This window comes from Silurus aristotelis (genome assembly GCF_946808225.1).
Source record: "Silurus aristotelis genome assembly, chromosome: 1".
Classification (NCBI taxonomy): domain Eukaryota; kingdom Metazoa; phylum Chordata; class Actinopteri; order Siluriformes; family Siluridae; genus Silurus; species Silurus aristotelis.
Window position 1 is genome coordinate 36,444,209 of NC_139574.1, and position 14,109 is coordinate 36,458,317.

Below are 14,109 nucleotides of genomic sequence, written 5' to 3' on the forward strand. Positions count from 1 at the left end.
CACATTTTTTTAAATCATGTGAGCCGCATGCTTATCTGGGGAAGAGATGACACCAGGATTATTTCTTGTGACCTTTTCACAATGGACATTTGTCTCAAAGCAGCTTTACAGAATGCAAGAATTATAGAACAAGAATGTTAATATAAGTGAACGATGTGTATTTATCTCTGATGAGCAAGACTTTGGTGAATATGGCATGTAAAAACTCCCTTAGATGGTATGAGGAAGAAACCTTGAGGGGAACCAGACTCAAACGGAGAACCCATCCTCATTTTGGTGACACCCAGAGTGTGTTTATAAACCATTCATACATTACAATGCAGTTTAAATGGTTTATAATTGACAGGACAAATGCAGTGACAAGATTCATGTAAGTTCTAAAAGTAAGTTTGTCTCCTCTGTGTGTTCAGGGACACAGAGATTAGCCAGCGGCGGCAGCTTTTTAATGCCGGTCTCAGGCTGTCTGCCCGTTATGGAAACCAACCTGATGGCCAATTTCCCACAGAGAGGAAGAAAATACACCGCACCAGGCTGAGCGAGGACACGGCCGACCGCCGCTGCCAGGTGTGCCAGCACCTTTGCTACCTCTCCATGGTGAGTTTGCTTTTTGTATACCACCTCAGCAGGATCTCTTTAGAAGGGAATAAAGTAATTGAGAGCAACGTTACGTCACCTTCTGGCATTCATTTTAGTTATAAGGGCGGATTTAAGCTGCTTTTTTTTTTTTTTTTTTTTTTTTTACAGACTTTGGAAGCTTATGGAATGTTGGGAATAAAAAACTTCAGGGAAAGAAGGGGGGTTGAGGCAGACTGGAAAAAGTCAAAAACAGAAGGGTGTGAACACGCTGGCCAGCTCTAAAGTGACTGTGCTACTGGGATTAGAGGGAGGTGTTGGGGAATCATAACTAGCATTATTAGCGTTACTTTGTTACTATCTTACTCTGCGGCGACTCTGCTAACTTAGCTAAATGTATTTGTACTACAGACACATTACACATACGTACATTACTCAGGTCAGTACTAATAAACAGATTAGAGGAAACAGTGCCGTTCATCAAAGAAATATGTAAAATCACGAAGAGGTTATTTAATAGGAGATGTTTAACATTTATCGACAGAATCTCAGCTACTGTCAGGAAGGTGCCCCCTAGGAAAATTTTTCTAGTGGGCAAAGAATTTTGTGCTTTCCAGACTTTTGTTTTGTTTTGTTAAATTAAAGTGAGAGAAAAGATATTTAGAATGACAGTTCATGGCTGTTAATTTTTTTATTTTATTTTTAATTTTTTTACATTATACAGTATACAGTTTTGTGAAAATGAAAGAACACCCTCTTTGAATTCTACAGTTTTACATATTAGGACACTATAAAAATCTGGTCCTTATCATGTTTTAGAATTAGGTAATTTCAACCTTTCAAACAATAGCTTGACATTACAAAATGTCATTATTTATTTTACAAAAATTATGCCAAAATGTAGACAGCGTTTGTTAAAACTAAGTACACCCCCCATATGACTTCTATAGAATTTATAGAAGTAGAGCCCAGGTGCTGCTAATCAAATGTCTTTGATTAATTGACCATAAGCAAGTGTGACTACATCTATTACAGCCCAAGATTTATCAGTTTACTGGTCTGGAGCATATAGGCATGTATTGATAAAAAGCCAAGGAAGATCAACATCAGAATTGATCTAAAAAAAAAAATAATAATAGTTGCTGACCATCAATCTGAGAAGGGTTAAAAGGCATCATTCTGCAGTGTGGAAAATTATACACAAGTAGAAAACAGTTTCCAATATTCCCAGGAGAAGACTTCCCAGCAAATTTACCTCAAAGACAAATGTGCAAATTAGACTGTGCGACTGCATAGTGAAATTGCTTAAAACCCAAGAGTTACATCTCAGACTCTACAGGCATCAGTTAGCATGTTAAAAGCATGTTAGCATATTCATGACGGTACAATTAGAAAAAGACTGAACAAGTATGGTTTGTTTGGGAGGGTTGCCACATTTGGTGAAAACCAAAAACAGCATATCAGTAGAGGGTCATGATTTGGGCTTGTAAGCAGCCACAGTGCCTGGGCATCTAGCAGTCATAGAGTTGATCATGAACTCCTTTGTATACCAAAGTATCCAGAGTCTAATTTGAGGCCACCTGTCCCACAGGTAGAGCTTGTCCGAAATTGGGTCATACAACAGGACAATGATTCCAAGCATACAAGCAAATCTACAACAAAGTGCCTGAAATCAAGGTGTTGCAGTGGCCCAAGTCGAAGTCGAGACCTCAACCTGAATAGAATGCTTGGAGAAAAAACAAAACAAATTAAAAGGACCTTAAGAAAGCTGTGCATTATCAAATGCCAACAAACCTCAATGAACTGAGGAAACATTGTAAAGAAGAGTGAGACAAAATTCCTCCACAACGATGCAAAGTCATACAGAGCACGATTACTTCAAGCTTCTTCAAGCAAATAAATATGCACCGCTTTCCAAATAAAATATTTTATTTGATCTCCAACAATTATATCACAATGTGGATGTTATTACATGTAAAGAACCGACAATGTAAACTGCTTTATTGACTTTTTGGAAAAATCACAAAATATGCTGTTCCAAATAATGGTGCAGAATGCACTTTTGAACCATTCAAAAGAGTATAGTGAACTCAAAACTCGAAATCTGCCAAATACTGTGCATAGAGAGAAAATTTTTTTATACAAAAAAACAATAATTTCCATTTCATGTTACCTGTTAATTCAATTCAATTCAATTCATTTTTATTTGTATAGCGCTTTTAACAATGAACATTGTCTCAAAGCAGCTTTACACAGATAATGCGGTGATTAAAAATGAATATGTTCTTTATGAGTAAGTTTGTCCCTGATGAGCAAGCCGGTGGCGACTGGCGACTGTGGCAAGGAAAAACTCCCCGAGATGGCATAAGGAAGAAACCTTGAGAGGAACCAGACTCAAGAGGGAACCCATCCTCATCTGGCTTACACCGAATGTCCATTTGTGGCGGGTATACAATGTTGCGGGGTGCAGTGATGATGATCAAAAGCGAAGTGTATTTCTGAGTCAGTGTAGGAGACTGTTGACATCAACTACAGTCCAATCCAGGCAGGCCTGGATGAAGTGGGAAGATCCACGGGGGGGAGAGGGGCAGGAACAGTGGTCACTGGAGCCTCAGGAGCATGTTTAACTCGACCGAGAAAGAGAGAGAGAGAGAGAGAGAGAGAGAGAGAGAGAGAGAGAGAGAGAGAGAGAGGAGGGTGACAGGAAGAGAAGGATATGGATTATTAAGTGTACCTATTGTTGCATGAGAGTTAAAGTCACTGTGCAGTTTGGACTCCGGCAAGACTCGCTATGGCAGCATAACTAAAAGGGAGAACCAGAAGGCAACACAGACATGAGGGATCTCTGGGATAAGAGACGGCCCACCACACCACCATCAACAAACCTGAGTGAACACGTGAATGTGAGGGGACGACAGCGTACAAATATCCCAGTTCACCAAACACTCTATATCAATGTTCCCTCCAGATCTGAGCCTTTACCTGAGAAAAAATCTACTGATTAAAGGCTTGACTGAATAAATATGTTTTCAACCTCGACTTGAACACTGAGACTGTGTCTGAGTCCCGAACACTGGTTGGAAGGCTGTTCCATAACTGCGGGGCTTCATAAGAGAAAGATCTGCCCCCTGCTGTAATCTTCATTATTGGAGGAACCAACAGATAGCCTGCACCTTTTGATCTAAGTAGGCGTGGAGGATCATACTGGTACAGAAGTTCACTCAGATACGGTGGTGCGAGACCATTAAGTGCTTTATATGTCAGTAGTAGAATTTTATAATCAATGCGAGATTTGATTGGGAGCCAGTGTAGACTGATTAATACAGGGGTAATGTGGTCATATATCCTAGATCTAGTGAGGACTCTTGCTGCTGCATTCTGAACTAACTGAAGCTTATTTATGCACCTACTCGCACACCCAGACAGTAAAGCGTTACAGTAGTCTAATCTAGAAGTAACAAAAGCATGAACTAGTTTTTCTGCATCCTGTAACGACATCATATTTCTAATTTTAGCAATATTTCTAAGGTGAAAGAAGGCAATCCTGGTAATATTATTCACGTGAGCCTCAAAGGCTCGAGTCAATAATCACACCAAGGTCTTTGACAGCCGTACACGCTGAAACAGAAACACCATCCAGAGATGTTAGGTAATCGGAAAGTTTGCTTCTAGCTGCATGTGGTCCTAGTAAAAGTACTTCCGTCTTATCTGAGTTTAGCAGAAGAAAGTTATCGAGCATCCACTGTCTAATGTCCTTTACACATTTTTCAACATTGTTAAGCTGATCTCTCTCATCTGGCTTTGCTGAAATATATAGCTGTGTATCATCAGCATAGCAATGGAATCTAATACCATGTTTATGAATAATTTCTCCAAGAGGCAGCATATATAAAGAGAAAAGCAGAGGGCCTAAGACAGATCCTTGAGGAACACCAAACTTTACCTCAGAGAGTGTGGAGAACTCACCATTAACATCAACAAACTGATAGCGATCAGTCAAATAAGACCTGAGCCAAGAGAGAGCCGTTCCATTTATTCCAACAACGTTCTCAAGTCTAGCAAGTAGTATAGTGTGATCAATGGTGTCAAAAGCTGCACTAAGGTCGAGCAAAACAAGTAAGGAGACAAAACCCTGATCAGAGGCCAATAACAGGTCATTTACCACCTTAACTAGCGCCGTCTCTGTGCTATGATGAGGCCGAAATCCTGACTGATACATTTCAAAAATATTATTCATAAGTAGGTGTGAGCATAACTGCTGTGCTACAACCTTTTCCAAAATTTTGGCTATGAAGGGGAGATTTGATATTGGTCTGTAGTTGGACAGCTGACATGGGTCAAGGTCAGGTTTCTTAATTAGGGGGTGGATAACTGCCAGTTTGAAGGATTTTGGTACAAAACCAGTGCTAATATATGTGTTAATATATGCACCCTTCTTTGAGATGACTTTAACAACTGTCTGTATTTCATTTGAGGATGCCAGAATTGCCTCCCAAGGCTGTTATTTAAAGCTATACTGCCACCCACTCTCATATATCTTTTTGAGGACACCCCAAAGGTTCTTAATAGGATTGAGGTCAGGGGATGATTTTGGCCACACCATGATTTTTTTTTCTTTTTATGCCCATAGCAACCAAACATTTAGGAACTTGAGGAATGTTAGGAACTTTACATGTCTCACAGAGGTCATTTTGACACCATCAGGGATCTTGAAGGGACCTGAAATCTCACTTCCCAATATTCCAGCCCAAAACTCACTCCACCACATCACAGTCTTGTTGGAACAGGGTGGCCATTTACCAGCTATCCAGAACTCCATCCATCCGGACGATCCAGTGTAGCACGGCATTCGTCAGTAAACAAAACCGTTTAAAAGTTAGTCTTCATGTATTTCTGTGCAAACTGCAAATGTTTCTCTTTGTAAGATTTGGTTAGGGGTGGCAGAAGTACAGCTTTATGCACACCTGCCAGCCTATGAAAGATCCTGCATCAAAGGTTTTTTGGGACTCGAGAAACAGCAGCAGCTTCAAATATCTGTTTGCTGCTCAATAGTGGCTTTTTAATAGCCGCCCTTTAATTACTATTCATTCGTCTGACAGAAATCTTTTTTAGTAAGTCTTCTATCTGATCGCATTCTTTGTGTTGTGAATCACTCACAGATCTTTTAATAGTTCGATGATCTCTGTTCAGTTTCTGAGATACAGTATATCAATTGCACTATTTCCCGCTTTTCATCTCGAGAAAGATCATACTTCCCAAATTGCATCAGAACTGTGACTTACTTAGTGATGTGGAACAACCTCTTTAAGTAGGTTGCTTTCTTTAACTACGATCACCTGGCAAACTAACCAACGAACCTGTCTGAGCTTGATACTCGTTTTTTTTTAATATATGAGAAAAGAAACAAACAAATGATTTCTTTGAAAAACTGACACCTAAACGTGTTTTTTTTTTTTTTTTTTACTGAAATCCTACTAAAATGGTACTTACATAATAATTTGGAACACAGTGTATATGACATGGTGTAATATGAGGTTCTTTTTTACCTAATTCAAAGACCTGATCAGAACCAATGATTTTTATTGTGTCCTGATACGTAAAACCATAGAATTCAAAGAGGATGTACTTTAAATTCACTTCAGTTTAAATTGTATAGCCTGTTTAACAATGGACATTGTCCCAAAGCAGGTTTACAGAGGTAAAAGGGTTATGCAATTTGAAGTTTATTGCCTATAAGTTTATCATTAATGAGCATGCCAGTGGTGACAGTGGCAAAACCTTCTGGGACAGTGTGAGGAAGAAACCCAAAAGTCTCTAAAAAAGTTTCTAAAAAACTCAAAAGTGAACCACATCGTCATCTGGATGGCACCGAAGGTCTATTGTCATTGCTATGGTGTGCTATTCAGTGCTGGCTGACAAACATCTTTAATTTTCACATGACTTTGCTTGTTTAGATCATAGTCCTCAGGTAAGACTGCAACAAAAGCTTTGGCAACCAGCTCATACTGAGGAACAAGTGTGCAGAGAAAATGCTAAACTGTACAGATGACACCGAAATTATTTCTATAATAAATTCTATGTTCTCTGCTCCATTTTTGTCACATCACTACTCATGACTTTTTGTTTACTGTTCCAAACCAGGTGGTTCATGAAAGTGATAACGTAGTGTTCTGTCTGGAGTGTGCTCTTCGCTACATTCAGAAGCGCAGGTCCCCTCGAGGTTTAAAAATGATGTTTCGTTTCACTGAGGTACGTCTGCTGTAATGCCATGTGATATCATAAACCTGTGATGATAAAATACATGCAAATGATTTGGATTATTGATGAATTTACTTTATTAATAGTACTCATTATTAAATTATTAATCCTTGACATCCTACACTACATGAAGCTATGTGATATGTAATGATCACGTTTAAGTGTATTTCTTACTATTTTTCAAAGCCTAAGGTCCTTTTTCTTCAAAGTAAAACGTCCTTAAAGGATTCTATTGATGCACAGAGCGAGTTTGGATATTAATTCACTTCAGTTTTATTTGTAAAGCGCTTTCTAATGATGGACATTTTCCCAAGTGGGAATGTAAAAGTTTGTTTCCATACAAGTGGATCTCTAATCAGGGAGCCCCTAAAATGTTTTAAGGAAGAAACCTTGAGGGGAACCATATTAAAAAGGGAACCCATCCTCATTTTGGTGACACCAATGTCCATTCATTTATGTTCCATCATTGTTGAGGAACTTCATCCAGAGGTAGGGCGCTGGCATGAATCAGGCAGATCGGAAGAGAAGAAATGGTAAGAATTAATGGTCAGGAGCATGTTTGACGAGAAAAAGAGAGAGAGAGAGAGAGAGAGAGAGAGAGAGAAATAAGGGATGTAAGTGTTCTTATTGTTACATAAAAGTTAAAGACACTGTACAGTGTGATCCGGGATCAAGTAGGAAGGAGGTATCAGGCGTGCACAAATAATTTGATTTATGAACTTTAGGTGAAATCATTAATCCCATCAGGTAAGTAAAAGCTCTGCCCAAGCTCATGTCTTAGTTACTGGCTAATTTACAGGCTTACTATGGCGAGCTAGTTATCTAGTTAAATGTATGAATGCAGACTACTGGAAACCAGTGAATGCTTAAGGTGTTGAGGAGCAGAAGATTTTGTACTGTGCAGTCATAGTCACCATCCTGTCCTGATTAATATCGTTACTATCACATTCATCTTTATTGTCATTGTGCATTGTGAAATGCAGCTAAAAACGAGAAAGAAATGAATGTATGAGGCAGCAAGGAGAGAGAGCAACACAGTGCACAAATATAGGTTTGCATTGTGCAGAGAAATGGGGTCAGAATGTCCAGTAACTATCAGGGGACTATACAAAGATATACAGTCTTAAAGAGATCACATATTAAATTAGGTTCGTGACCATTTTATAATATTTTGCTCAGTTTGTCAGTTTCCTTTGTGTAAACTTAGTGTGTTGAGTTTTGCAAGAGAAAGCCTGTATTGTGAAATGTACATGTTCATTACAGTGACATTGAATGATTAGGTCCAGCTTATTGAGAAGATGTGGTTACCATAATCATAAAACACGTTCATTTGGTATTCAGTTACATTCATATTCAATATTAATTGCTTTGTGAAAGTCGGTAGGGAATTTTCTTTTTCACGTGTCGGTTGCTAGAAATGTAACCACACATTAAGCATTAAAATTCAAATCGCCAGGACACATGGGTGGCTCGTTCCAGTGAGCTGTACAGTATGGTACATTAAAAGGAGACGTAAAAACAGAGTTTCAAATCTAAACTGACTGTATGTCATTTTTTTCTCTCTTTCTACTTCAGGAGCAACTCAGCGGTTTGGTAAATCAGGTGTGCGGGAAGACGTCTGAAAGGGCTACGGAGAAGCGGAAAGTGGCTAATCCCAGTGCGCCACCGGCAAAACGGAGTCCTCGGAACAAGAGCCCACACCAGGCCCCACTCTCACGCTCCACCTCGAAAAATACCAAACTGACCTGACCAAGCTATACAACCATTCCCTCGTCCCTGACGTCATGGTCACAATCCATGCTGGCTCTCTAGTTCACTCCGGTTCCGTTTCACTTGCCATGTCCCTACTGCGCTCCTTCCATCGCGCTGGAAACATTCGGAAAACACCGTTTTTTTTTTTTTTTTTTTTTTTTTTTAAGTAACAGTGTTTTTGGGGCACTTTTGTACCAGGAATGCATAGTCCCCAACAGGAGGCATTAAGAAGAATTGAATGTATGAGAGGTGGACACAAACACACTAAGAACTAAGTAGTAAGTAGTAAGGAACACCTGACATCTGAGTGACACTAAGGAGCCTGATCTTACACACACAAATCTTTTTGCACTAGTACTGAGATTGCGTTTTTTTGTTTGTTTGTTTGTTTGTTTTGTTGTTGTTTTTTTTTTTTTTTAAGAGATTTTTAAGTTGTTTTAGCGTTCAATTGAAATATAAATATACATAAATATGACTATATCCTATACTGTACCATTTGTGTTGAACTGGTGCTGTAGTGTCAAATCTTCCATAAAGCCTTTGCAGGCTGTTTCTCTTGCGCTCACCCATGTGGATAGTTTTATTTAAGGTATGAGACATCTATGATCAAGCCCCCTTTAATGTCAGATACAATAAACAATAGTTATTAGTAGCCTGAAATACTGAAGTGTATATATATTATATATAAAATATAAACACCCCTCCCACCCCCTCTCCCTTCCCTGTGGTATATGAAGGCGTGTGATTCTGATCTTGTTGGTGGATTTTCTTTTCTAATGCACATTTTCTGCCGGGCAACTCGAAGGCCTTGCTAATGTATTCGGACTAATTTTTTAAAGCACATTTTGGGGCCTTTCTTTTTTTCCAAAACGAAATTCAATCTGATGTAAGCTACTCTGATTATAGCTATATTAAAGGTGATGCCCGGAGCAGTTTGTACCTATATTTTAAACAATTAGAGCTTTTGAGAATAGATAAGAAGCACTTTCCCTTTTTACCAATAAGACTTGTTCCTCTGGTTAAGCCTTTGTGATTGGTGATAGTGTCCTCCCCCTGTTACAATGTAGAATACTCCCTCCTTTACAAAGAATATGATTTTGTTTATATAGAATGAATATTATAACATTAGAGTCTAATACAAATGTCTCCAGAAGTTTATATACCAATCAATCGAGTCACCTAAAACGAAGCCTTTTCGAGAGAAAGGTGTATACGAGTTCGGATGAAACCAAGATGAAGAAAAAGCCTTATTCTCTTGTCGCTTTCTTCGTCTCGATGAATTTAGATGTTCACAGGGTTGCTGTTGTAACATATGAGAAAAGTGCTGCTTAATCACTGAATAAGTATGTAATAGTGGTGAGCCCTAGTTTTTTAGCTTTACTTTTTTATTCAAAGGGAAAAAAAAATCTTTTACCTTGTAGTAGCTTACCATAATGCACTGACTGTAATGAAGTCCCGTAGTCCTGCCTAGTTGTCCACCCCTCTTCCAAAAGGTGTTTGAGCATAGTATAACTGAACAGTGTTTTCAAACAAATGTGGTTGTAAAGTTTTTTATGGCCTTAAAATGTTTTCTTCCCCCCTGATTCACCATTCCCTGTTTACTACCGTACAATTCTCGCTCTGCTTACTTTTTATTTATAAGCGTTGGTTCTTGGTCTTCAAACTTCTAGTGTTGTTTTGGTTACTGGCCTTTTTTTTTTTTTTACTTTTCAGGTTTGTATAATTTTGTTGTAATAAATCAATCACTGTCAATCCTTCGAAACTGGGACGCTTTTATGTCTGGTGTGTTTGTGTGTGCGCTCAGTTGTAATCATGCTCCAGCTTTTACACGCCTTTCAACAGTATTACAATTCAATTCATTTTTATTTGTAATGCGCTTTTTACAATGGACGTTGTCTCAAAGCAGCTTTACACAGATAAAGCGGTTATAAGGTTGTATAAAAGGCCGTGTAAGTTTATTGCCTATACGTGTGTTCTCTGTAATTGTTTATCCCTGGTGAGTGAGCCAGAGGCGACTGTGGGAATGAAAAAAACTCCTCGAGATGGCGTGAGAACGAAACCTTGAGAGGAACCAAACTCAAAAGGGAACCAGTCCTCATCTGGGTGGCACCGAATGTCTATTCATTGCAGTTTAATCGTTGTTAACGTGTGTAGTGATCAGTGATTAAATGCAACCTGTGGGCCATTGTAGTGGACTGTTGATATTAATTACAATCCAAATCCATCGCCAAAGTTCTTGAGTCGCTCAGTAATTTCATTGATCTTAAAGCTGTTAGTTTCCAGCTGCACAGAGTGGCCTCATTGATTACATTTAATTCAGTTCAACTTCATTTTTATCGCATGTTTAACAATTGTCCCAAAGCAGCTTTACAGAGATAAACAGGTTGTAAAGTTGGAATGTACAGTATATGTTGGCAAATGTGCCAAGAAAAAAGACGGTACGAGGAAGAAACCTTGACAGCAAATAGACCCAAAAAGGAGTGATGGTCATGTGACCCTGCAATATTTACAGACACTGCGGAATCCCCTCACACTCCTCGTGTTCATGTTCGGTACACAGCGGCAGCAGAAAGTCGTTTGCGTCGTGTCGTTTAAGATATTGATACTCAACTTTGCCCGCATCATTCGCACGATTTGTGCGCTGAATGTTGTGTAATGGGGCTTTAATGTCTGCCTCATTTTTTCTGTAGGATTTGATTATGGTTTAGATGCTATGAAAACATCATGTTTATTGCCACAACTCCTTTCCTCATTTCCTTGTTTCAGTCAGCTAAGCATAGATACATGTACATGTATGTGGACAACGTACTTCCTCACAGCCATTTTTACATTCTCACCAATCTGCAGTCACAAAATCGGAAGCCCAGAATTGTACAGAATGTCATTCTCCAACCAGGCATAACATTATGACAGGTGAAGGGAAGAGCACTGATTATCTCTTCAACATGGCATGTGTTAGTGAGTGGGATATACCAGGCAGCTAGTGAACATTTTGTCCTCAAGCTGGACCAGGTTTGTGATTTTGATGGCTAGATGACTGGGTCTGAGCATCTCCAAAACTCAGCTCTTGTGGGCTGTCTGCAGTGGTCAGTATCTATCAAAAGTGGTCCAAGGAAGTGGTGAACCAGTGATGGCGCTCATTGATGCATGTGCCAGTGGTCACCTTAACCAAGCATGAGCACTTTAACACGCTTTTGGAATGATTCGGAACACCGACTGCACACCTGACATCAGCGCCTGACCTCATTCAGGTTCATGTGGATCAATGGGCACATATCTAGTAGAACACCTTCTCAGAGGAATGCAGCAAAAAAAAAGATTTTACTTAAATTAACTTTACTTAAATGTTAATTCATTCATTCATTCATTTTCTCCCGCTTATCCGTAATTCGGGTCGCGGGGGCAGCAGTCTAAGCAGGCCCCCGCCTTCTGCCCAATCCTCACAGCACCGTCCCTTACGGTCCCTCCTGCAGGTGGTGAGCCCACGGGAAGGTGGCCCCACGTCACGGACCTTGATATTTCCCTCGTAAGGGACCCCCGGAGCATAGAGGGTTAAGGGCCTTGCTCAAGGGCCCAAGAGTGGCAGCTTGGCGATACTGGGGCTTGAACCCCAGACCTTCCGATCGGCAACCCGGCGCCTTAACCGCTGGAGCCACCACTCCCCCTAAATGTTTATTATTATTATTAATATTATTATTATTATTATTATTATTAGATGCTTTCGTCATTTCAATTCTAGCAGGCAGAAAAGAAAGCAAAGCATAGCCTATTGGTGTGAGGTGGAGACGTCTAAATGTTAAGCGGATATACATGATGTATAATTGCAGAATGTGCAGAAACGTCTGGATTTTATAAGCAGCCAGCTGTGTTCTGAATCAGTCCAGTCACACTCCCTGTCTACAGCTGCAGTCTAAATATTTACCTTTAACATACGGTGTGTTTTCAGCTTTTCCAGCAGGACAATTCCGCTTAGCTGTAACAGTGTCAAATGCTAAAAGCTAAACCGTAATGTTGGCTGCTCAGTACATCTAATGAAACACTGGATACCACTGCTCAGGCTTTCTGCTGGGACTTCATGTTGCCATCCAGTTTACAAACAACATAATAGAGCTGTAAAAAGGGTCTGCCTGGTAATTCTCATTTATTTCAATGATATTTAATTTCAATTTATTTCAATGTCAGATCCTTTTATGATCCCAGACCCCGAAAACTGCCATGTAACAAAACAATAAACTTTCTAATGTGAGGAGAGGATCTCTTTAATCTGAGGAGAGAAAGTCATCTGTTCAGCTGCCCGCTCACCCATCCTTGAGCCTCCTCTGTCCCTCCTGGGGAGATGACCGGGTCATGGAAAGGTGCCAGAAGTTTCCAGAATTCAAGCTACTATACTTGCATAATGTAATAATTACATTTTAGGAATGTATACATTTTTACCTCCACATGTTTGGTATCATCAAAGGTCTAAGTGTGATTGGAAATATGATCTCAGTCCCATATAAGTAGAACAGATTTCAGGTTCAGGGAACATAAGGGTTGCCCCTGAGAAGATCCTTATCAGGTGTTGGTTTTACACTAGGTGACATTTGATTTTAGGTCACGAGTACGAGTTTTTACGATGGTTTGGGTATTTAAGGAAATTTGGCGAAACACTCAGGGACGCATTCTGTAGTCAGAACTTCCCACACAGTCTCTGTTTGTCTCTATTGCCAGGTACAGTAACTCTAACAATTCTTTAGTAAACTGCATTGCTCAACTACTTTTATACTGCTCATGATGTGTAACTTTTTCCTATTATTTGTTTTAAATGTGACATTGTTGATTGATTATTGCCTGGCAAATAAATGTAAAATGATTAACTTTGAAATTTCCTTAAATTATTTATATCTAGTTGATTATGTAGTCTGGTGTTACCGCAAATCTGTGACCAGGATAGTACAAACTGAAGGCTCATGAACGGATGGAGCATAGAGCACAACGTCTTCTGATTTCTGACTATCACTGACTTAGCAACTTATAACTAAGTGGCTAAATACATTATTGTTTATAAATGAGCAAGCATTGAGCGGCCTACTTAAAGAATATTAGTTTACCGTTATATCCTATGACTAGGATGCGGATTGGCCAATGTGCCTCCGTGAGCAGGTATCGTTAGCCAAGCACAGGTCTCTAAGCGACTCCAGGTCCATAACGAATGATTATTTGAAAAGACGGAATGTTTAGAAAAATCTATTAAAATGACAGAAGAAATACCACCAATAAGGTGGTTTAATTCAGATTAAATCTTTATTATAAAATTTATTATGAATTATAAATTAGTGATCAAAATTGGATTAATGCAACAAATTGATATCTATTTTAGTAATCTTCAAGACTAACACGCGTCGTACCTTCACCCGCACCAGTGGGTTCCTTCTTTGGGCCATTGGGTGGGCACCCTTACACTTCCGTTCGCTTAAGTTTCCATGACATCTCGTTCCAGAATCCAGCAGTGTTGTACAAAATGTTTTGCATTCAACACCAGTCGTG

At 39.4% G+C, this 14,109-nt stretch overlaps 1 protein-coding gene and 1 long non-coding RNA gene across 3 annotated transcripts in view; one reads left to right on the forward strand and one right to left on the reverse strand.

Moving 5' to 3' along the window:
* The window catches only part of jarid2a (jumonji and AT-rich interaction domain containing 2a), a 64,526-nt gene extending 54,191 nt beyond the window's left edge, over positions 1-10,335 (forward strand). For both annotated transcript variants that reach the window (XM_083536115.1, XM_083536116.1), the window contains exons 16-18: positions 411-594; positions 6,715-6,822; positions 8,407-10,335. In XM_083536115.1, coding sequence (XP_083392241.1) covers positions 411-594; positions 6,715-6,822; positions 8,407-8,580 — 466 coding nt within the window. In that variant the 3' untranslated portion in view covers positions 8,581-10,335. The remainder of the gene's footprint in view (positions 1-410; positions 595-6,714; positions 6,823-8,406) is intronic.
* Positions 5,825-6,373, reverse strand: LOC310725720. Its single transcript, XR_014533479.1, has 2 exons — positions 6,177-6,373; positions 5,825-6,132 (listed from the first exon to the last, which is right to left on the reverse strand). It is a non-coding gene; the product is annotated as an uncharacterized lncRNA (long non-coding RNA).
* Positions 10,336-14,109: the final 3,774 nt, after the last annotated feature.